Source organism: Heliconius melpomene, chromosome 5 (genome assembly GCF_056956725.1).
Source record: "Heliconius melpomene rosina isolate 202511_hmr_F chromosome 5, ASM5695672v1, whole genome shotgun sequence".
In the NCBI taxonomy this organism is placed as follows: domain Eukaryota; kingdom Metazoa; phylum Arthropoda; class Insecta; order Lepidoptera; family Nymphalidae; genus Heliconius; species Heliconius melpomene.
In genome coordinates, this window is record NC_140393.1 from 3,747,311 (window position 1) to 3,773,164 (window position 25,854).

The 25,854-nt window shown below is 33.6% G+C and overlaps 1 protein-coding gene and 1 non-coding gene across 2 annotated transcripts; both read left to right on the forward strand.

Moving 5' to 3' along the window:
- The first annotated feature begins 11,560 nt into the window (after window positions 1-11,560).
- TRNAS-GCU (transfer RNA serine (anticodon GCU)) lies at window positions 11,561-11,631 on the forward strand. The gene has a single exon. It is a non-coding gene; the product is annotated as a tRNA-Ser (tRNA).
- A 5,477-nt stretch (window positions 11,632-17,108) lies between these two features.
- atilla (glycosylphosphatidylinositol-anchored protein atilla) lies at window positions 17,109-25,805 on the forward strand. The gene is made up of 4 exons (XM_085185511.1): window positions 17,109-17,267; window positions 23,829-23,911; window positions 24,336-24,453; window positions 25,016-25,805. Exons 1-4 carry the CDS (start codon window positions 17,210-17,212, stop codon window positions 25,237-25,239), a joined length of 483 nt encoding a protein of 160 aa, XP_085041637.1. The 5' UTR covers window positions 17,109-17,209; the 3' UTR covers window positions 25,240-25,805.
- The last annotated feature ends 49 nt before the right edge of the window (window positions 25,806-25,854 follow it).

The window sequence follows — 25,854 nt, forward strand, 5'->3', positions numbered from 1 at the left end:
TGCCTAACCTGCTGTGTGCGGGATACAGCGTGAAGTTGTATTTAAAAGTTTATTATTAAGATAACAGATAGTGCCCATTCGTGGGCAGTAAACTGGTTTGCTTAAATGACACACCCATAGGCTTGTCTATTCTGATACTAATGAGTCGGTTGTTGACGGTCCTATATATAATGTGACAATCTTGTTAGTTGCTATAAGAATTTTTTAGTGATATTTTTTGGCATAGTTTTGGCACTAAATATTTTGTTTTTGGACGTTAAGAGACCCCTTTAGTCTACTACTGAAATCGCAATAACGCGGAAAGAACGATGTGACGCAAAATTTTCTCCGCCTACCCTACTATATGAAGAATACAGTGTGAAGCGTGAAACATATATTGTTTTTTTTTAGTGATTGTATCCCGCACACAGCGGGACAGACAGAGGGAACCTAGTGTTAAGACATTCCGTTCCATTTTCCTCCGAATTCTGGAGTTGAAGAAATTAAAATATTAAATATTTTATTTCCTCGAATGGGAACCGAACCCGTGACTACCGCATAAGTACTTTGTGTACACCACAACTGACCTCAATTAATTTTCATTGTAATTAGAAAGTAATAAATTTTGATACTGCCATACATGTACCGTAACAATTAAAGGTAAATATATCAGAGAAATTCACCAATCCATATAATTGACGAGTACAAGTTCGAAACACGTACTTAAATAATTTATATCTTTTGAAGTATATACAAAAACTGGTTAAATAAGAGATATCGATGTAATTAGAGCTTTTCTTTCGTAAGCTGTTGACCTTTGGACAGCAGGAAGCGGTGAAATGATCGATCAGTCACGGCCTCGCTCTGCGCCTACGCATTTCCTTTAGATATATCCTCCTTGGTGACAGCTGATGAAAAACAAAAACGTGAACCTTTGTATGGTTAGCCTCGAAATTACAACGACCGTCGTCTCTTCCAATCACTAATATACAATCTCTATTGTATAGAAAATTATTAAACCTATATAACTAAGGTATTTTAAAACAAAATATTCAAGAATTAAATATTAATTTAATATTTTTAGTGTTATTCCTTGCTTACTACTTACACTTAAGGAGTAAAAAAAATTTTTTAGGAAAATTTAATTTAGCGGGACTCGAACCCATGAGCAAAATTGATTCTGATTATGTAATAAAGAAAATTTATACAAAATGAAAATATCAATAGCAATATAGTAAATATTATAACGTTACCGATTAAAGCAATGAATGGAAAAAAAAGAGAGAAATAAAGACTCCTTTCTCTAATTCATTCATCTCTACAAAATTCATAAAGACGTTCCCTCTGCATACTCTGCTATGTACGGGATAGAGCGTGAAGGTGATTTACTTATTTTTTAACAATGATACACAATTTCAAATAATGGAATTAAAAACTTTTCTGAAGTTTTAATTATTATTAACTTTTCCAAATAAGAATTTAAATAGGAAATAAATATATTAGAAGTGGTAATGAGAGCCATCTCTATATTTATCAAAATGTTAGTATGTATGTATTCTCTTAAATCGCAACAAGTGACAGAACTTATCGAGTAAAGCTTATAGAAATTAAATATAGATGGCGCTACGGAATACTATCAACTCGAATACATCCTGTAGCGGGTTCGATCCGGTTTGGGGAAATGAATTATTTTTACTTTCTCGCTTTGGAAAAATTATAAAGTAAGTTCAAAATGCCATGTCTTGAAAATTGGGAGGAAAATGGGAAACGGAGAATCTTAAGAGGCCAGTCGAGGCACAAAGTGTGCTGCAAAATTGACTGGTTGTGGGTTCGATCCCCACTCGAGGAAGTGAAATATTTATTTACGTTTACATTTCCATTTCTTCACTCTAGTGACGAGGCCAAGGGCGGCGTTGAGTTCTGCCACTCAACACGCAATGCCTCCAGAATTTGGCAGAAAGTGAGGAACGGAATGTCTAAACACTAGGTTCCCTCTGCCTACCCTGCTGTGTGCGGGATACAGCGTGAAGCCGATTTATTTATTTTATTTTATTTATTGTCAATACTTAGATATAAAATATAATAAGTAATTACATTGTAAATATTTCACTTTTTACTTGTAACATAATAAGTAGGTAGAAATTAATTTGTAAGAAATTAATAGCTTTTTTATTTTTTTATTAACATTTTATTGCTTCCGTTCGACGTTACAAAACTCGTGTCGGTAATATTTATTAAAATTTTTCTTTGTTCCAATATTTATAAGTATGTAAAATTCAAATAAAATGTACTTTTTGAATATTTAATATTACATTTATTACTTTAATCTAAGAATATTTATATGTTTTTCCATAGTATTAATATGTATCATATCTACAATGTAAGGATTTTGTTGTTGATCTTTTGATTGTTTAGAAGTTTTGATTGTTTCATAACTCCAAGGGACAGAAGACCAGAATTTTTGATATAAATAACAGCTTAATCTCCACGCGTTCCTCGGCAAATGGGTCTCAACAGATGGTCGGACGGACACCAAAGTGACCCTATAAGGGTTGAGTTCCTTCCTTTCGAGGGAACCCAAAAACGTTTTTACTCTAGTATGCCAATATCACGTATAACTCCTATATGAAACATGAAAGCTTTCAGTGTTGTATAAAAATAGAAAGTTAAAGTAAACAAAACTTATGATTGCACTTTAGAGTTAGAACATTAGTGACGTTTAGCCCTGATATAAAAACAAGGTCGAACCGGGGAGCTTTTATAAGTATCGACCTACTTAGATAGGAATGCCGGCGCCGGGCTCTCATTAACATGTTGTATCGGTGGTTAATACCAGGTAGAAAATTATATTAATCAAATAAATAAGCTTCATGTAACCCGCATACAGCAGGGTTAGCAGAGGGAACCTAGTGTAAAAACACTTCGGTCCCCACTTTCGCCGAAATTTTCGAAGCATTTCGTGTTAAATGACGAAACTCACCCCGAATTATCTAGACTAAGTGGTAAGAATGACAGAGGGAGAAGAATGGCTAACTGACGTTAGAGGACGTGTATATATGTAGAGGTTAATGAAAATTGACAAGGCGAACGAGATAGAGAGATCAGAGAAAGAGTCAAAAAAGTTCTCCTCTCTGATAAGTAGTTTTGTAACTTTGTATGAAATAGTCTAACTTATAAGAGTAACAAAAATGATATATGGCTATTGAGTTTAATATGAATTATAAACCCCCTTGCACTTTAGTTTTACTTAGACTTTATAAAGGAAATTAAAAAATCCCACTTTTCACCCTTTTCACACATTTCATAAAATTCTCTGTTACTCATACGAAATTTCAATTTTCTTTGCCTAGTAGTTTTGACGGACGGGTCTTTTCTCTCAGTACACATTTTACGTAACACATTAGGGCCTGTCGACAGAGTTGTTTAAATATAAAAAATATTTAAATATGTATTTGATATTAGATAATAATTAATTTCAAATATTATGTAAAATAATTAGTGTTCTCAATTAGATTTCACTTTTACTAAGATATAAATAATGTTTATTTTATTACAACATTAAAATTCCTGTTTCGTTTTTATCTATTGAACTTTCTAGCGTATTTACAAGCAAGTTTCTCAAGTTATATTTTACATATATTTATTTATAATGGTAATCTTTCAAGTAAACTAAGGTGAAAAGTAAATAAATTGTTAGCAAAAGACATGGTAATTAAATTTTTTATTGTTACATTATTCTATGGCACTCAACGCAACTCAACAGTGCTTCTGGAATTCTGCGGAAAATGAGAAAGGAAAGTATTTAACTGGAAACAGAGTGACTTAACACTAGATTTCCAAGATCCTTCTGTCTTTGCTGCTATATAGATATATCGTGAAACTAATAAAAAAAATATATGATAGCAAGTATTAAAGAAAAAAGAAATAAAGTTAGACCATAAATTTACTTTGGTTAGTTGTAAATCAAGTATATAGTTTTTGTTTTTCTCAGTTCTCTGGTGCTTGGTCGGAAAATATTCTTACGTCCCCTTTATTTTATGGAGTTTCGTAAATATCTATTCATCCCATAGTTTAGAAAGAAGTCTAATGATAACATTATAAGGTTTTTTTTATTAAAGGACCTAGTATGCGTTGTGATGGAGATTGGATTTAAACGCCATTATTGTGAATACAGTATGTTCATTTTCCTGTCTAGCACGACTTAGTGCAGCGTTGAGTTCCTCCATGCAATGTTTCGATTTAGGGTAAAAAAGGAACGGCGTACCTCAACGATTACCACTAAACGTGGTCTACCCACCCTGCTATGATAAAGCGTGAAACTGCAGAATAAAAGACAATGATATTATATAAAACTTGTAAAAATAGGTAAGTAATATAAGTAATTTAATGATCCGGATATAATTTTTTTTATTCTGTTAGCTTTACGTTTATCCCGCATAACGCAGGATAGGTAAAGGAAACACTTTTTGCCAAATTTTGAAGGCATTGCGTGTTTTGTGGCGGAATTCAACGCCGCGCTTTGCCTCATTACCAAGGCAACGAATTGAAAATATTATTTTTTGCATTCCTTCATTTAAGAATCAAACCCGCAATCTGTCGCTTTTACAGTCATACACTTGTACTGTACCACGAGGGCTTCCATTACTCTATTAATAAAAAGATGCTATTATCCTGATTTGATTAAACAAAGTAATATCTAGTTCCGCAACCTCAAGCGGAATCCGAATGAGAAAAACAGATATTCCATAATAAAAGAACTACTTAAGATTTTCTTTCTAATAGAAAACACAATGAAAATAACGTATTTCTTCTCAGATATATCCATAGTAGATCTCAACGTTTGTTTCTAAACAATGGAATAATGAATACTTGTATGTAGATGTAGAACAAGTGTCGCCGTGTAACGCTAACCCGTAGTAATTAGAAACTCGTGTTGACAATACCACATTGTGACAGAAACAGAGGTTTATTTAATAGAATTTAATAATTTATAAAACATATATACTAGTCAAAACAAAATAAGGGCCACTACGTATTTTTGCACTTTGGGTTAATTTATTCACATGAATGCAATCTTGAGTGGTTGATACTTATGGTACGTTCATCTTAAGTGTTGACAAGATCTATTTGAGTATACTGCCAGCAAAAAATTGTAAAAGTAGGTAGATTTAGAGATTTTTATAAACCACTTGATTTGACCCTTATTTAAGTTGATAGTTAAATTCAGTCAAAGTTTGGAAGTAGTCGTGCATAGTTCAAATATTGTTTAACTATCGTTTTAATTGATCTTTTCCGAACACTATGCCATGTATTCGACGACACATGGACTTGCCAACCACAACCAGAGCTGTAACTTTAATTCAAGAAGGACATTCACAACGTTCTGTAGCTCTACAGCTCGGCTTTTCACGAAGAGCGATCCAAAATGCTTGGAATCGTTTTCAAGAGACGGGAACGGTATCCAGAAGACGAGGATCAGGCAGAATTAGATCCACCACCGCACAAGAAGACCGCTATGTTCGCTTGACTGCGCGAAGAGAGCGTTTTATCACCGCTCACGGCTTACAAAATCGCTTGCGGCAAGCCACAGGTACCCGCGTTAGTGATCAAACGATTAGGAACCGGTTGCACGAAGACCAGCAGTTCTCCAGAAGACGAATAGTGCGAATTCCACTAACAAGTGCTCATCGTGCAAATCGTTTAGCGTATGCAAGGCAACATCTTGCATGGGACATAAGTGACTGGAGTACAGTGTTGTTTACTGATGAGAGTAAAGTGAAATTTTTTAATGATGATAGACGCATTAAGGTTTGGAGACGTGAAGGTGAACGATTTTCGGATGCTTGCATCCGAGAAAGTGACAGATTCGGGGGTCCCAATGTGATGGTGTGGGGAGGCATTAGTCTATCAGGTAGAACTGAGCTAATAATTCTAAACGGAGGCACTGTAACAGTTCAGCGATACATTGAAGAGGTTATCAGACCTCATGTGGTGCCTTTTGCTCAGAGAATTGGTGCAAGATTCAAGCTGATGCACGACAGTGCACCCGCACACACCGCTCGAGCCACCAAAGCAGCTCTAGAAGAAGCTGATATTGAGGTGTTACCTTGGCCCGCGAACAGTCCAGACCTCAATCCGATAGAACACATGTGGGATCTACTCAAACGAAGCGTTAGAAGTACTGACCGGCCCGTACATAACGAGCGACAGTTAATTCAAGTGCTCAAATCAAGCTGGGAGCAAATTCCTCAAGAAACAGTACGACACCTGATTGAAAGTGTCCCTTCCAGGCTTCAGGAATATGTACAAAAAAGAGGAGGGCACACACGATACTGAAGACAACAAAAAAAAAGTTTTACAAATGCTAAAAGTTTTTAAAAGCTTGATGAGCGGGAGTGAGGTTTTTGTCAAAATTGGATAGTCAGTTAAAAAAAATTCTAAGTTAATTTTATTGTATCGATTTTAATTAAATTTTAAGTTAATTACATTAGAAATAGTAAATCTAACGAACTTCATTATTTTCTAATACCTAAGTCCCAGTAACACATAAATATACTTGAAAATTGCAGTGGCCCTTATTTTGTTTTGACTAGTATATATATATATGTATATTTTTTATTTTCATCAGCTTCACGCTTTATCCCCCACACAGCAGGTGGAAGGAATCGAGTGTTAAGACATTCCGTTCCCCTCTTTCTGTCGAATTCTGGAGGCATTGAGTGTTGAGTGAAAGTGTTAAGACTAAGAAAATTTCAATTTCCGCCGAGCCAAGAATTGAAAATATTAATATATACTATAGTTAAAGGTTGCCTGGTAGAGATCACCTGTGGGTGATAAGGCTGCCTATACACTATTTTCATTTTTTTTTCTTGTTTCTGTTTTTTGTTTAGGTTAATTTATGTTTGTTTTTTCGTGTTGTGTTTCAGTTAATTAATATCAATTATAGTGTAATAAATTATTAAAATAAATAAATTAATTAATAAATATATAATAATACATTCTCCCGAGTGGAGATCGACCCTACAACCGTCACGTTGACAGTCACACGCGTGTGACAACTGCGCTATGACGGCTTCAATATTATTCATAAGTTTAATGATTAATAATTATTTATTGTTATTTGGTATAACTCACTGTTAACGTACTGTTATAGTAAACTGTAAATTATCCTGTAATAACATTAATAGGGAAAAACAAGAAGCGGATATATCAATGATTTGTGTACCTTTGTTCTAATAAAACAGTTTTACAATTATTTGACTTTTGTACCATTCCTAATAATAGTTAACACACCCACACATATATATATATATATATGTGTTAACTATTATTAGGAATACATATACATATATATATATCTATAGGCCACAGAGGCCAGCCGAGGCGCAGGGATACAAAGTGTAACCGTAAAATCATTAAATATTTATTTAAATTTATATTTTTATTTCGCTCTGGTGTAGAGGCAAAGCGCGGTCTTAAATTCTGCCACTCAACACGCAATGTCCAAAATTCAACAGAAAGTGGGAAACGAAGTGTCTTAACACTAGGTTCCTTCTGCTTAACCTTCTGTGTGCGGGATACAGCGTAATGCTGGAAAAAATACATTTATATGTTTCTTTTTTTTGTGTAAACGTCTATATCACAGCAATAAGAAGACAAAAAAAATAGTTTTCAGCAAAAGGCAATGAATTCGTCATTTATCAAAAGTATGTATTTTAATATCTGGAAATTTCCTTTTCGGTACCGATGCGGTCTTACCACCATTGAATTATAAGTAAAATATTTATAAACTTTATTACGAAAATTATAAACTTTATGCGAATATAATGTTCCAAGAACTTCAACGTTTTCATGACAAAACGTAATTGAGCACATTCATTTTATAGTCATACTTCAATAGCACATTTTCAAATTGATTGTTGACTCAGAAAAATAATTCAAGTAAAGTTTCCTCGTTAATAAAGTTTCCCAAATTCTTTTCATTTTATTTTATTATTTTTGAAGCTAAAACTAAAAGAATTACATAATATGAAAGAAACTTTCTGAAATTTCATGGATTAATTTCATGTTAATATTAACACTCGGTTTCTCTCTTTTTGGGTTTCTAAAGTTAATATGTAATTCAATATTTAACTTGGCTCCTATATCTTATTTTTGTTTTTGATGGTATCTTGACGTAGTAAATTAAACTTCGTGTTTTCATGAAATCCGTTATCCGCGAAGACCATTACAGGTTTGAATTAATGGTGGTAAGGCGTTGACCTACTTCCTCAATATAGAAGTGCTTGAGACATATACTATATCTTCTCTATAGTATATTTCGTCTATTTCCAGTCAACAGGCGTTTTATTTATGTAAATGTTTTATTTTGCTTCACCTGTATCCCGCATTTAGCAGGGTAAGCAGAGAAAGCCTAGTGTTAATACACTTCATCCCCGACTTTCCGCCGAATTCTGAAGACACTGCCTCTTAATTCTGTTGAATTCCGCTACACAATGTGGAATTTCTCAAAAACTGTACGAAAAGCAAGAATCATAGTGATTTAATACTAAGTTCTCTCTGTATCCTTCAAGCGGGATATCTGGTCCATTTAGAGTAAAGATTAAATTAAAGAAATTCCACATTAATTCAAGTCCTAGCACGTTCAGTACGAAACGAATAAGGCACAAGGATGATAGCTTGCCTTAAACAGAATATAATGACTGATAGGTGATGACACCATAAATCTATATATGTAAATGGTTAGTGAAATGTTAGTTTTTCCTTTTAATTTTAAATAAAATAAAATAAAATAAAATAAAATGCTTACTAAATGATCAATAATACATGGTCGTAGGTTCAACTCCCATTTAGAGGAATGCTGAATCATTATAAGTTATTGTTTTATTTCCCCGATCTAGATACTCGTATATCGTAGAGGCCGTCTTGCCCCAGTGGTATAGCGTGTGACTGTAATCGCAATGGTTGCTGGTTTGATTTCCATTCATAGGAATGAAATTTTTAATATTGTTACATCCTTGATCTGGTAATAAGACAAAGCGCGGCGTTGAGTTCCGCCACTCAATACACATATTCCGAAAATTCGGCGGAAAATAGGGAACGGAGCATCTCAACACTAGGTTCCCTCTGTTTACTCTTCTATATGCAGGATATAGGGAGAAGCTAAGAAAAATATTTATTTCATAAAAAAATACAGATTTTATCTCGTTATGATTGGAAGTAATTTAGTTAAAGTTGTTTGAAGTGGTGTAGAGTGTAATTGGCAGAGTGCCCCGTTGACCATGTAATATTAGCGAGCTAAGTGCCCTAGGTAGATATTAAACAATTTACTTTTAATTTAATTTAATTTTAATTCGATGTTCTGGAATTAATTAATTTTAATTAACTTTTAATTTAGTATAGGTTTTTTCTGGTTGTATGAAGAAAGATTTTTTTCTTTCTATTTATAGTCATATTGGACAGACGAACAGAAAAGAGATTAATTTTATATTATGAAGTAAGAAATGTCAAACGTCGGTGCAAATGTGTGAGTGTAACGGGGCGGTAGTGATTTCGATTCCCAGTCGTGAGAATTAATTAGTATTTATTAATATTTTCCTTTCTCCGCTCTGGCACCAAAACAAAACAACTGCCTGCCCTGCTCTATGCGGGATACAGAGTGATGAGCGTGAAGCTGAAAAAAAAAAGAAATAAGAAATTATGTATATAAAAGCTAAAAAAATACAAGCAACAAAAATATTTTGCTCGCAAATTAACATAGAAATTTAAAAAAACCAATTTGGCTCCCATAATAGTTCAGTTATTAATATAGTTTAATAGCAAATAGCGATCTAGGGCACGGAAACCTATTGTGTGTAAGTTCACAGCCAAGCTATTAAAACGCGAGCCAACGCAAATTATACGATTTCTCATTTGCTGTAGGTACCTAGTATAAGAAAATATGGATGCAAATACTGAATATTAACTACTTTTTATTAATAACAATTAATTTACAGTTCTGGCGCAGGCCAGTAAACCAGGCCAGGCCAGGCCAGGCCAATAAACGTGTGGCTGAAAACGATAACGAGTGATTGTGGGTTCGATTCACATTCGAGAAAATGAAATATTTTATATTCTTATTCCTGCAGCAAACCACGGCGTTTGAGTTCCACTACTCAACACGCACTACCTCCAGATTGAAAGTGGGGAGCGGAGTGTATTAAAACTAGGCTCTCTCTCTGCCTACCCTCCTACATGCGGGATTCAGCGTAAAAATGAAAAAAATAATGACAATTTAAATGTATAAAGTCATACTTACTTACTTAATATTACTTAGTAAGAATATTAAAATTATTTTCATTTCACTTCTGTGACATAATATATAAAATATTGCAATAATAAATGCGGCGTTATGTTCCGTCAATTTAAACAGGCAATGACTCGCGTTCGAACAGGAAATGGGAAATGGGATCTTATATGGGAGATATTTGGAAATATAATGATCATTGTGGCTTAGATCTTCTTCTAAATACAAGTAAAATGTTGTCTAAATACAAGTATAACTGCCGTTTGTGAGTTGCAACGTTCCCTTCACCACGTTTACCTGGCGAGACCTGCACTCTCGCTTCTCTTTTAGGGCATCGCTCCAAGGTGACGCTTATTACGATATATAGTAAGTTCATCCCCGGTATGTCAAGCGGCGGCAAATGCGGCGTTGGGAACCGCTACCCAACACGCCATGCCCGGAACGACACGAAATGAATGATACAAACTCTCTGGCTATGCCGCTTAAGATAAAACGTAAAGCTTAGTAAGTAACTAATAAACATCTTCCTATCCTATATCTTATAAAACAAAGTCGCTTTTCGTGTCTGTCTGTTGTTTCTAACTCTTCTTCTTCTAAACCACCCAACGGATTTTGATACGGTCTTCACCATTAAGTCGAGTGTTTTTCGTAGAAGGTTTATATATAGTTTATTATTTGTACATTCTTATGTAAATTAACATAAATACGATAAATGTGTATAAAGTCCTACCCGTTGAGACACTTTCGCGCATGCGCTGCTCTAATGGTAAGTACTATATGAAAATAATGTACTGGAGTATTGTTCCTCTTAATAAGATCTACAAAAAAGTCCGCGAGAGCATATTCGTATCTTTTAAGAATAACGTGTAGTGATCATTTTTCTGTCTAAAAATAATAATTTCAATATATTTTTTATTGTGAGTCTTTTTTTCCATAATGGTATTAACCCTTATCCTTTAAAATACTTTATTAATTTTCTACGTTAAACGAAGATAAAATTTGCTTTTTACAATATTTCGAAATTGCGAATAGTTTTACAGAAAAATGCATTTAATTGTTTACACATCCCGCCGTTGACACATCAGCTGTATGTTACTCAAGTTTCACTTATCCCTTACTCTCAGCATATAAATAAGTATATTAGTTACGTTGGCCATTTAATGTAGACCAAAACTGTCTTTTACTGTTTTTCATTTTAATAAGTACTTTAGAAGTTGTTACAATATCAAAATAATCCTTGCTGCGAAACGGCTCGCCACTCGCCATGCAATATAAGCGCGCCCGCCTGCCTTACACGCATCGGTGGTTCAGTGGTAGAATGCTCGCCTGCTACGCGGGCAGCCCGGGTTCAATTCCCGGCCGATACATTCTATTTAATTTTCGTTACAGGCAGCCACGTAGTGCTTGCTTTTCATCAGGGACAGAATACCCTCTTCAGCATTAACCACAAGCTCGAAAAAAAAAACCCGCCTGTCTTTATAGCAACGAAGATTTAGATGCGTTTGCACGTATTGGATAATTGGAGTTGAATGTATTATTTCAGCGCGATATATTTGGTTTCATATTTTTTGTAGTAGTAGTGTAAAACAATTGGAAAATCCTTATTAAAACTACAAAAATGCGGGTTGCATTAGGGTTTAATTAATTTTCACATTATCTGAAGTGCTTTGCAAACATACATTATGTGAATAATCCAGTAGTAAAAGCGGGCGAAGCCGCAAGAGGGTCGCTAGTTATATATAAAATCGAAAGGTCACTCACTCATCACGAAATCTCAGAAACTACAAGTGCTAGGAATCTCAAATTTTGCATAGGAGTTACTTATAGGACGTAGGTGCTCGCCATGACGGGAATTTGCAATATTCGACTTCTAAGGGGTTGTTTTTGGGGTTGAAAATTTGTATGAAACTTTGTTACTACAAATGCTAGGATTCTCAAATTTTTCATGCATTTTGCACTTGTAAGACGTAGGTACCTACTCATGGAGACAGAAAAATAATAACGTAGTTCACGCAGGCGAAGCCGCGGGCGTTCCGCTAGTATTCATATATTTTAATATTGACAAGTTAAAAAGGTTTCCTTGGAAGGAAATATCGAGCATATATTCTCAATGTCGGTTATGAAGCCATTATTATGATTTATTCAACGTTTCAAGTCCAATGGCTGGAGCAGTTCTAAGCAGATTACTTGGGGCGCTTAACGATGCTTTAGACTTTTTATGTTATTGGCTTTTGACCTATATTTATTTATACCTTTTATTTCTAATGATATTTCGTTGACGAAATTGAGCATAAGGTTTTCGCTTATGTGATATTGTAATATTGATAATTTAATATTGTTTCCCGCTTAGAAAAGGGGAACCTATCTTTCAGTCACTCCGTTCCCCAATTTTTATCCAATTTTATAAGTATTGCGTGGTTAAATATAATTATTACTCCCAGTGGGGATAGAACCTCAATCGTCACGTCAACTGCCTGGTGTACCACTGCGCCTCAAAGACCTCTACATTTTGTTCTGCTAATCGTGTACTGCTATAATACTATAACTCACTAGTAATTTGGGGTTTATGACAGGTTCTTTTAGTTCGTCTACGGAATCTTAAATCTACGGATAGTTCTTGATCTTCCAAAAATTTATCCGGCATCCATCCATCAGTCTTTTAAGGTCCACTGCTGGACATAGGCCTCCCCCAATGCTCGCCACTCCGTCCGGTCCTGCGCCCTTTCAATCCAGCGGGTTCCCGCTGTCTTCAATCCGGCATAGGATAACAAAATTTAGACGTGCTTAGTAGCCTCAATAATAAATACACAGTAAAATAAAAAAAATAATATAAAATAACTAGCAATTGCAATGTTTTCTCCTAAAAATGTGTGATGACAACCGTACAAATTAAAAAAGTCTCAGTTGCTTTGAACTTTACTCGACCTCAAATTCCTGAACTTATTTGGCAGCCGTCGAGAAAATACACACACATTGTTGAACCCTCCTACGTTCTATTACCCTAACGCTATTAGAGGACAAAGAACACTTGTAAAATAAATGGCTTCAAGTCTTGGAAACTCAAACAACTTTTAAAATAAACAAAATGCATAATACTAAATTCTTTTTAACTATACGTGTAGCTATCGTATAAAAAATGGTGAAATTTTAAATGGTGAAACTTTAGAAGTAAAACATATTTTTATCTATATAAACTAATGTAAAGAAATCAAACACCTCGAGGCTTTTACAGAACTTATATTTCTTCCAGGGCTAAATAACATTAGGCTTCTACAATTTATATCTCAGGACTTTTACAGAACTTATACTTCTTCCAGGGCTAGATACCATTAGGCTTGTACAATGTATATCTTAAATTATAATACAATATTTTATTCTAGAGGACCACTTTCCTCTTCAGCTCCAAATCTAATAATGCGCATCAGAATTTTCAACACATCAAGCGTCGCGCTAGTTCTATGTATAAATTTTCAAATATATCTTTTTATTAAACAAAGAGGTTGATTTACATTTTTCTATAACAAATTATCGTAAATATAAAAACTATTTATATAAAATCATTACACTAAGAATAACTTAAAAATTATTCAAAGATTATTTTAATACATACACTATCACCATGAACAAACTTTTTTTTTTTCAGCTTTCCGCTATATCCTGCATGCATCTTAGCTTATACTTAGTGTTAAGACACTCTGCTCCTCACTTTCCTCCGAATTCTGAAGGCATTACGTGTTGAGTGGCGGAACTGAACGCCGCTCATTTGCCTCGAGAGAACCAGAGCAAAGAAATGAAAATCACTTCTCCGAGTGGGAATAGAACTCACGACCTGTCGCGTTTACAGTCACACAATTGAAAAATGTTAATTGAAAAAGCATATTTATAATAATTTAATTAAAAATACATCGTTTTTACTACCATTTTTTTAGTCAGTAAAATGTCTCCAATGCAATGAATGATAGATTGAGATTAATGAGAAAGTGCAAAATTACGCCCTGCAAATTACACTCTGTTAACCTTATTTCTTGACACCAGTTACTAGCGTTGAGTAGAACTCTATTATTAAGACTAATTTTAATTATAACATTGTAAAGTTGGAGGGTAGTCGTGGTGTTTACGCGTGATTGTAAACGACGACAGGTTCGATTACCACCCGAGGAAGTGAGGAGGAGGAAATTGCAACGAGGCAAAGCACGGCGTTAAGTTTTGTCCCCTAGCACGTAATGCCTTTAGAAATTGGCGGAGAGTGGGAAACATGAGCTAAAAACCATTAAAGGTTACCCAGAAAATAATATAAAATTTCAGTTTTACAAGTCGCTAGTAAGTTTCATAATAATATAGTAAAAAAACATGATTTACTCGTAATATAACACGAATTGGACTTTTGCAATAAGTCATTTTGTTTAGACCAATTCATCGTACAAACTATGAGCTGTAACAATGATTAATAGCATAGTTATTATTCCATTGTACTCAAAGGTACATAGAAAGCTTATATAATGATTTAATATGTAAGTGTGACTGTAAAACCGACTGGTTGTAGGTTCGATCCCCATTCGAGGAAATGCTTAATTAAATTTATATTTCCATTTCCATTTCTTAGCTCTGGTGTCGAGGTAAAACGCGGCGTTGAGTTCTGCAATTCAACACGCAGTGCCTCAAGAATTAGGCAGAAAGTTTGTAACAGAGTATCTTAATACTAGGTTTTCCCTGGCTATCCTGCTGTGTGCGAGATACAGCGTGAAGCTGATATTTTATTTCATATAGGTACACGATATTTGACTTAGAAAGACGTATAATTAATTATTTTTATAGTTATGTTTTGTTTTAAAGCTTTATGCTCTATCTATACATAAGGGTTCTGTCCTTTCTCTTGAGGTACGGATTCCGACCGACCAGCTCTTCCGTTTTCTCGTCAGTTAAAAATACTTATAAAATAATCTAAGTTGTTTAGCAAGAGTAAATTCCTCTTAAATTCCTTCCAAATGAACGACTACCACATGCTTGTTTAGAAAATAAATCAACGCTTGAAAATAGTGTGTTCTTGTTCTCGATGTTATGTAGAACTGTCAACTATTCTACATTTATTTTCACGTTATTCCAGGGGGGTCAGGCCTAGATCTAAAAAACTATTTGAGCTTATAGGGATATTTCTTTTTAATCTTTAAATACCAAATGCAATGATAAATAAAAATAAAAAATTGATAAAATTGAAGCTGTCATGAGGAACAGCGTCTGACGCTAAACAGAAAGGTTACAAGTTCGATTTTCACTTGTAGAAATTATAAATAAATTATTTAATTTTCCTGCCTCTATAAAACAAAATATAGCGTTAAGTTCCAATAATCAACACAATCATTTTGGCTCTAATTTTAACTGATTTTAACAATAGTGGGTCGTTAATGGAAGTAGTAGGGAAAATTCGACATGGACATGGACATGGGCCACTAGTCGTGAACAAAAGTTAAGTAAATTAAAATTAAATTAAATTAAATTAAATCAGCTACACGCTGTATCCCGCATACAGCAGGGTAGGAAGAGGGAACTTAGTGTTAAGATACTCCTGGAGAATTCTGGATTTCGAAATTAAGTATTAAAATAAAAAAATAACTTTCAGATAAGGTGAAACATATATTCACAACAAAGTATATAAAGTAAACAACAAATATTATAAATATAAACTACTATGTACTTTTAGTGCGCTAATAAAAATTTACGTGATACAAACATCGTCATCTCGGGGAAAGAAGAAAAGTTTTTCGATAATTCGTAATACTGTTACTTTTCTTATACGTTTTCGTATCATAACCTAAATATTAGTCGTATATTATAAACATATATGGGCCAATAAGGCTTAATTATAAGTTCCACCATTCATCACGCAATGCCTCGAAAAATTCAAAAGAGGGGGACGAAGTGTTAAAAATAGGTTCCCAGGTACTCTGCTCCTACTAACTTACCTTGCCATGTGCGAAATACAGCGGGAAGCTGAAACAAAATATTTTAAAAACTCATACCAGAAGGAAACTGGGAATTACCAAATAACTATCATTAACGTATAATGAAAAATGTTATTATTAAAATATTATCGTTAATTGATTTAACGATATTTGAACCTACACTACTTACTTATACCATACAATGTAAGATAATTTTAAATTTAGCCGGATATGTCCAAAACCCTGACATACTCTTATTCCTGACTTTTGTGTGTGGTAGTTTATTATGACTAGGAGAAAAGTAGATGAACCATTTTTTTCGAAAAAAATAATTAATTTCTATTTCTACATATTAAATTCAATCGTTCCAACATAGAACCACAGCTCGTTGAACATAATTGTCAATTAAGGCAGCTGATTAAAATTTTAAGAGTATATAAAGTGTCTTTAAAAACTGTTAAGAACTTTAGTCATCAAAACTACGATTCATTTTGGCATTTATGACATCATATTTCTTTTAAAAAAACCTGTCGTGGCGATGGAGTACAGATGTATGACTGTAAACGCGACAGGTTATTGATTCTTTTCCCACTCTAGGAAATTTGGTGAAAAGTGAGGGACAGAGTGTTTCAACACTAGGCTCTGTCTGCCTACCCTGCTACTTGCGGGATACAGCGTGAAGGTGATTATTTTTTATGCTATAAACTTAGAAAAGCTCTATAATTTTTTTATTAACCTTATGTACACGTCATATAAACTTTACAAATAATGATTTATCATCTAAATTACACATAATAATATATATGTAATTACATACAAGAATTAGGATTATCCCTATATGAATCGACGCCGGTATACCCTACGATCCGTGTAAATGCGTCCGTAGGCGACGCGCTGTCGGCGAGTGGGTCGACGTTTCAGTCTCGTTCGTACGCCGCGAGAGTTTACCCGTATATTATATTATTCCTTATATTTAATTTAAATATTCGAATATATATTCGTTAAAATGGCCCGAAGTGTTACTGCTTTGACTCTGGCCACCCTACTGGCGGTGTTCGAGATTGGTACGTTTCCCGCCTTACTTTTAACTAACTTTTATTATAGTTATTTTAAGTTTAGTTATTAGATATATTAACTTGTGTATTTGTTTTAACCGGTCTACGGTTTGCAATAAACATCTATTTTACGCATTATTTCTTAATAATATGTTTTCAATAAGTTTTAAATTGAAACGTCTTGATAAAACTGCAGATTTTCTTAATTTTCTTTTTTTTCTTCGATAAATAAGTACCTTAATAATTAATGGTTTCACTGTCGTAAAAAATAATAGGCAATCACGTTTTCTCTTATACGACGCTCATGAATAGTTAAAATTACTTTGTTTTGTTTTCCTTATATACAAGGACGGATGAGTCATAAACTTACCTATAAGTTTCAATATTTAGATAAAAGAACTGGACTAAACATTTAAAGTATTTAATTGTTGAAATATCAAATATTTAATTTCCTTTACTGAGAATCGAACCCAGAACCTGTCACATTAATAATCACAAGCTTTTTACAGTACCCATAGTGTTTTTTTTTTATCTAATATGTTACAATCATCGAATCCAAATTAAATAATTAATAAAATAATACTGTTATTTAAACAATTTTAGTAGAAATTTATATTAAGGAAAACAATGAAATTAAAATATTATTAAATATACCATAAAATTGCTCAGAAAGATGGATTGAGAATAATAAAATTTTAAACGCGAAACTTTTTGATGTCTGCAAATACGATTTCCTGGAGGTAATTTCTAGATGTCGTTTACTGTGTCAGAAATTAAGAGAAACTTAATCATATTTCTACATATTTAAATAAACTATAATTAAAATTAAATATTAATTTGAGGAAGGAAATATTTTCATTTCTTTCCCTCTAATGTCGAGGCAAAGCGCGGCGTTTAGTTCCACCACTCACTCACGCAATGCCCCTAGTATTGTCGGGGGCGGAGTGTCTACACAAGGCTCGCTCAGCCTACCGTGCTGAAATGCGTGGACAGTTTAAAAACTAAATATACCCTTTTATATCAAAGCACATCAGCGAACGAATATTATAAGCACAAGCTCGATTGCAAACAAGCAAGAATCGATTGGGAACCTTTATTAACCTAATAGAATCCAAAACAATGATTTTTTTAATTTTTGTCTGTTTTTCTGTTTATCGATGGTACCATAATTTTGTATTGTCATCTAATCTTCCAAGTTTCATGATGATACAATAGCTTGGGCAAAGACAGGAGAAGTCACTATATGGAAAAACAAATAAATTTTCCAATTTCTTCAATACTCGTATGTATGCTAAGAATCAATTTACATATATAATAATAGTATAGCAAATTAAGTATACGAATATTAAAGATGTTCATAGGTCCTAATTATACCTGGACAAAAACAGGAAAAATACATATATAAAGTAGGACCAAATAAAATTCCCAATTCCTTATATATTTATGTTAAAATATATAAGGAATGGATACATATATTATCAGAAAAAACCAGCTCCAGCATCTTACGCATGTTTGTGCTTCAGATCTTGGCCAGCTTCCAGACTTTTAACGACTGCGCAACACTAGCTCACGCAATGTATATCAATTTTTTTTCTATATAATGCTTATCTAGATTAATAGGATTCTGTCGTCTTCAGCTTTCGTACTTATTACTATAAACTTTTTTTAGTAGGCAAAGGGAACCTGGGAACCTAGTGAATTTTTTTTTTAGTTACTTCTAGAGACGTTTGTCGTCGAAGCTTTTCTTGTTCTTGCGTTTTGCTTGTAGATTTGATTCTTTAATGAGAATTTATCTGCATGTTAAATTCTCATATTCTTCGTTCCTTCTGGCCGTTGGTGGTCGTCGGTCATGTCGATTGTGGTGGAGTTAGTTGGTTTTGGTATACTGTTATTACCTTCTCATCTCAGAAGCGACTGTAAGTGCCTTGGCCTTTGATAATAAACGTCATTAGGATTGCTTCAAAATGGTACGAGAAAATGAAATAACGATAATAATAAGAACTATAAACATTATTTAATGGTATCGAGGCAAAGTGAGCAAAGTTCCGCCATTAAACACGCGAATTGCGCGAACGCGGAGTGCCTTAACACTAGGCTACCTCTGCCTACTCTGCTACATGCGGGATACAGCGTGAAGCTGAAAAAAAAGAAAAAAAGGCATGTTTTTCGTCGTATTAGTCACCAATTGTTGATTGTAGCGGACCTAATTTTCCATTTGATTTGCACACCCATGTAACAAGCCAAGTTACGTTCTAAGAATGACTCATATAATTAGCTTCTTGTGACTGCTAGGTTTATTGTAGTAATAATAAATATTTCTAGATAAAACTTCTAAACGACATTAATAATAAGCATCTTCGAATAAGTTATATCTTTATTTATTTATAATTATTGTTCTAATGTTGATAATTTGTAAAGAAAATATAGTGAGTGGTTGTAAGAACAAATATCGTACGTTTAATAAAAACACTATGTAATGTCATACAATATTAAAACTTGCTGTCTTCTTTTTATTTAGCATTTTGTAATTTGTAATTGGAGATCTTAGTGTTAACACTCCGTTACCCACTTTCTGTCGAATTTTCAAGGCATATATATTTATATATATTTTATAGGCAGTAATGAGTGGCGGGAATTAACGCTATGTCTTTCCTTGGTACCAGACCGAAGAAAATAAAAACATTAATAAATAATAATTCTATTCCTTCAAATGGAAATCGAACCCACAACCGTTGTGTTACAGTAACAAGCTTAAATAATCTATATATATAAAAGGACTTGTCCTCACTGACTGAGGTAAGACGCACGCACAGCCGTAACCGCTGTGCGTAGAAACGTTAAATTTGGACAGATGTTTACTTTCGTAATCTGGACATCCACTAAGAAGGGATTTTGAAAAATTTCAACCCTAAAGGGGCGACATAGGGGTTGAAAGTTTGTATGGAAAAAAAATTAAATCAGCACCGATTTCTATAAAATTTGAAATTTAGATTTTTAAAAGTATTTAATTGAACACGTGTTTCATCGTTTTCTAGAATTCTCCCCCTAAAGGTGCAAATAAGGGGTTGAAAGTTTGTATGGAAAAATCTTTAAAACGCCACCGATTGTTATAAAATTTTAAATTTAGACTCTTAAAAATATTTAATTGAACATGTGTTTTATGGTTTTCTAGAATTCACCCCCTAAGGGTGCAAATAAGGGGTTGACAGTTTGTATGGAAAAATCTTTAAATCGCCACCGATTTTTATAAAATTTTAAATTAAGACTTTTAAAAATATTTCATTGAACACATGTTTCGTGGTTTTTTAGAATTCACCCCTAAATACGCAAGCGAAGCTGCGCGCGTCCGCTAGTATAATATATTCTTTAAAATCTGTATATACCTATATGTAAAACCATTCCAAATGATTACCATAATTCTAACATAAATTATTTAAAAAAAAAAATGTGAAAAAATATTTTTATAACTTATTACGCTTTTGGTGATAAAGTTAATGTCCTCGCTCTTGGGTCCTTGCCAAAGGCGGAGAAAAAAATAATGTTTAGTAAATTTTTACCTCGTATCTTAAACTGATTGCGGGTTTGGATTAAATATGACCATTATATGAGGCTTCTGTTCCATTAAACGACTTAGGGTCATCTAATAAAAAGCTTAAAAATGGTAAAATGTATTGTTGAAGAAGGAAACCAGTCTTGTTCATTAGTAATATTCAAAATAAAATTCCATTGTTGGGGTTCTTTACATAGCGTAATTCAATGACTATATTTTCTTTTCTTTGCTCTGAATTCGAGGCTTTCGGCGTTAAGTTCCGCCACTCAACACGCAATGCGTTCAGAATTCGGGGGAAAGTGGGGGGCGGAATGTTTCAACACTAGGATCCCTCTGCCTATTCTACTGTGTGCTGGATACAGAGTGAAGTAAAAAAAACTAACTATAAAATACGTTGTAAATATAAGGTATTCATCCAACCTTAGCAATGGAAGTGTTTGAAGTTACAGCATCAGTTATACGTTAAGAATTCTTAAGTTTTATTATTTTAGAATCGATTTTGTACCAAAAAAATACTTTTCAGTTTTCATTATTAATTTAAGAATATACGGTGTGCCTGTACACATGTATTTAGCAGTAGCTACCTAATAAATATTGAAATAAAAAATAATATTACGATTTTTTCATATAAAATGGATGATTAACAATAGAAACAACACATTCTTCACCTTATATAAGTCTACATAGCTTTTAAATCACCAATCTGTCGAAGCAGCTCGATCATGGCCTAAATATAAAAATGGATGGCTGACATCATCGGTGACACAATGAGAATGTCTTATACATACGTTATGAGGTACGTGTCTAACTACGGTGTACGGAACCGGTTCACGTCGCCCATTCTGTACTGGCTGGCTGAAGGCCGGTATGCTATTTGCATCACGCCTGTGTTTATGTTTAGGAAAATCTCAAATGATTACATTTGTTTGTTTGTTTATTATATCCACTTTGTATGCAATGGGGGAAAATTTGGAGGTTATAATAATATTTCTGGTTGTTTTTGTAAGTTCATTTAATATTGAAATATAAATGAAATCTATGTATAACACAATTTACTGCCCTTTTTTAGGGTCGCGCTGTCTTTTGCCGTATTCTGGAGGCATTGCGTGTAAAATGTCGGAATTCAACGCCGCGCTTTGCCTCAGCACCAGAAGGAAAGGAGGAAATGAAAATATTAAATATTTCATCTCCCCGAGTGGGAATCGAACCCCCAACCTGTCGCGGTTACAGTTACTCACTCGTCTTTGTGCCCCTGCGCCACCCTGGCCTCAATTCTGTTAGTGTACACTTGGTAAACGATCTTATTTACGACTGTGGTAACCTAGTGGTAATTTTTTTCATATTTGCTTTCGAGAATTTCAATACTTCTTCTTTATAAACATCACAAAAGAATAAATTTTCATTATCTTTAATCAATATATCTATGATTCTTTTATAGTATCTCCAAATACTTACTAAGCGAATTAAGTCAGACAGCTTAGATATTTAGATCAGGTCCGTAGGTTTTTCTTTAGTTCTTTCGACAATACTCATCGACAATATATAAAATAAAAAAGGTAGTACATATACGAAACGTCAAAATAATAAAACAAAAATAGTTTCATCAAATAAAGTTCCAATTTAATTCTTACATAAAATAAAAATGGAGATTGGAATAAGTTTATACGTAAGCCTATAGATTTTACAAAGGCATATTATCCAAGTCTGGCACTAAATTCACGAAGAGAATATTCTGGGACCTAACCTCGATTATACTCCCTAGAATTTATATGTTTACATTACATCTAATACTAATATACTGAATGACATCCAAAGGTCAAGAATATTATCAGTGAAATGAAAAACCCATACCCATCATGAACATAAGCTGTGGGTACTATCCTACGCTAGGAAATGAAATTCTCCAGAATTCAGTAGAAAGTGGAGACCGGAACTGCCTTAACGGGAATGAAGTCTTAACACTAGGTTAACGGATGGGAACCTGATTATCTGACCCTGATATGTTCAGGCTACAGCGTGTTAAAAAACCTTGGTTTTTCTTTAAAAGGCACTAAGTCTATACATGCAATGGAAGTCACAAGCATTATCTAAATTGCTCAAGTCCTTATACGTCTCTGTCGCCTATCGTGTTCCAAAGTAATAACTAATATTGCTTACAAAAAAATCTAGTTTCTTAACAATGAACACTAAATTACGAAGAACAAGAAAACACATTTATTATGTTGACCTATTTCTCATTTACGATTTATAGTAGAACAGTATAAGAATTCTTTTTTTGGCCGATATTTAGTCAGTATTCATATTGTATAGAAAATTTCATGTCAAGAAATGTCTAGATAGATTTAATTTTGTTTTTCTGGAGGCATTGTGTATTGAGTGGCGGAACTTAACGCCACGCTTTGAGTACCTATATATTTCCCTTACCAGTACTACCAGTAGGTATGTTTCCACGAGTGGCAACCCTCCTTTGGCCTCGGGCAAAATTTTTTTGACTGATAAACTGATGATGAGTTAAAATTAAACTTAAAACAATGGGAAGAAACTTCTTATCATCCCAAGAACTTGCCGTGATGATGCCCAGTGCCCGACAGGTTACAAGGAGAAAAACTCGAAATAGTATCTGGGATTTACAATCCAAGTAAAAAAACCCTTTAAAATATGCAAATTAGAGCTCCTATCGTGATGAAGTGTTTAAGAAACGTGCCGATCAAAGATTCTGGCTTGTGAGCTTTTAAATCATGTTTATTAATACTAGAACAGATGTTTCTACTAAAATTGTGTTGTTTATTCGATAATTCATATTAGAAGAAGTATTTACACATTCTTGCGTAGATTTGTTTCTAGTCATATTCTACTTATAGAGCCTAAGCCTACTAAAATTTAAACTTAATTTATCGATGTTTATTCTTGTGAATTAAATCACGCCTATGTATATAATTTTTGGTGGTATTATTTAAATCAATAAAATAAATGGGATGCTATTAATATTTTTTTAATTTTAAATTTTCTTTTTATTTCAGGTTCGTGCCTTAAATGCTATCAATGCAACTCTCAATCTGATCCCAACTGCAAAGACCCTTTCGCCGCTAAGGACAAATTAATTGTAAGTATAATATCTATTTGCACAGCTATGTTATAAATATATTAAATTATAGTTATAGATATATTACATTATTACGTTGTAGATATATTAAATTAATAAGCAAATATTGTCAGCGTGAAGGGAAAATCTGTTTTTTTTTCGCTATGTACCTACACTTTCACAACATTCGAAGAAAATTCCTTTCACGCCTATGCGTGCCTATGCCTCTTCTTCGTATTCATCATGCTATGCATGATGAATACGGAGAAGGGGCAGAATACGGAGATTGCCTTCCACCACGAAGGCATTTTTTTCTATCCAGCTATGCGTGAAAAGCATGAAGTTACATATCTATCTATACATAAGTTAAATACATAGAGAAAAATATTTGAATATTTAAATACAAATAAATGAAATTAAATTTATATTTTTTTGTATTTTTCAGGACTGCATAAGTCAGGATTCCATCAATTACAACCGCAACTACTTGAGGGAGGTCCTTCCACGTGAACTCGTAGACGGTGTTGCGGGAGCACCACGCTACTGTCACAAGATTGTTATGCGTTAGTATCTTTATGTCGTTTTCAAAAAATATATACAGAGAGGACCTAGTGCTAAGATACCATTCCCCACTATTCGTTAAGATGTCTCATTTTTCTGTTGAGTGGCGGAACTCAACGACGCGCTCTACCTCGACACCAGAGCGAAAATGAAAATATAAATTAAAATAAATATTTAATTTCCTCGAGTGGAGATCGAACCCACAACCAGTCTCGTTTACCGTCACACTTTGTGGCCACGACTGTTCCTTTTTTATTTACAGATTCATAATTAATGTAAATTTAATAGCAGCATCATCAATGAATCATAATAAATAGCCAAAGAGCTTAAGATAACATTTGACTCATTTTAATAACCTGTTGATGGAACTGCTTTAATATCCCTCTAGTTCAGATAGAACTGCTGGATGGAGATCGTGGGTTTGAGGCCCGCCAAAGATTTTTATTTTTGATTTAGTAAATTGACTAATCATGATAGTACGGACCAGTTTATAATATTTTTGAATATTCAGTGATGTTAAAATATATAATAATAATAATAATTACAATAAATCTTTTTTTCCAGAAAATGGCGCCACTGTCCGCACCTGCTTGGACGCCAATCCCTCTAACCTGAGTGAATCCTGTCGTCTTCTAGAAAACTTGAAGCAATCTCCAGCAGACCCGAGCAAGCAGATCAAATCTTGCGCAGTCTGTGACAAGGATGGCTGTAACGGAGCTGGTTCCCTTCAAGTTTCTCTACCCCTGGCCCTCGTGGCTGCACTTATCTCATACTTATACAAACAATAATATAAACAAACAAAAATAAACAACGGTCCCCTTGGCCTTGTTGACCACGCTTCATACTTTTGCAGAATATAAATGAAATAACTAAAACATTTTTCTATGGAACATCCAATTGCTAAAAGCTATTAGAGCCAGTATTGTATGAGTAATTAAAGTAAAGTTAATATAAAATATAGAGTATTTGGAACCTGGCTGTTAAGCCAGAAGGCACCTTATATCCTGCGCTGTTGTGAAAATTTTCAGTGCCAAATCAGGCTTCTTGATAAATATGTATTAACAGATACTATGGCCTTGATTAAGCCGTCCAATACGACTGTTGTTGATTTTGCTTGTTGAATATATTTAATTATTAAATAAGAATAAGTATGAAATAAGTATAATATATTATGAGATGTAGAGCAACATACAGACACCAAATTATATATTTACATTGCGATGCATGTACCTGACACGTTATTAAAAGTTGAAATTATAATGTTCTGAGTTTATTTGTTGTTTATCTTCTTTCTTGATTTATTTTTGTGAAATAAACAGTTTTTTTTTAATAAATAAAGAATAACATCCAAAAATTATTATTATTTTAATTTAGTTTTTAGAAGATAGCAAATCGATTAATAA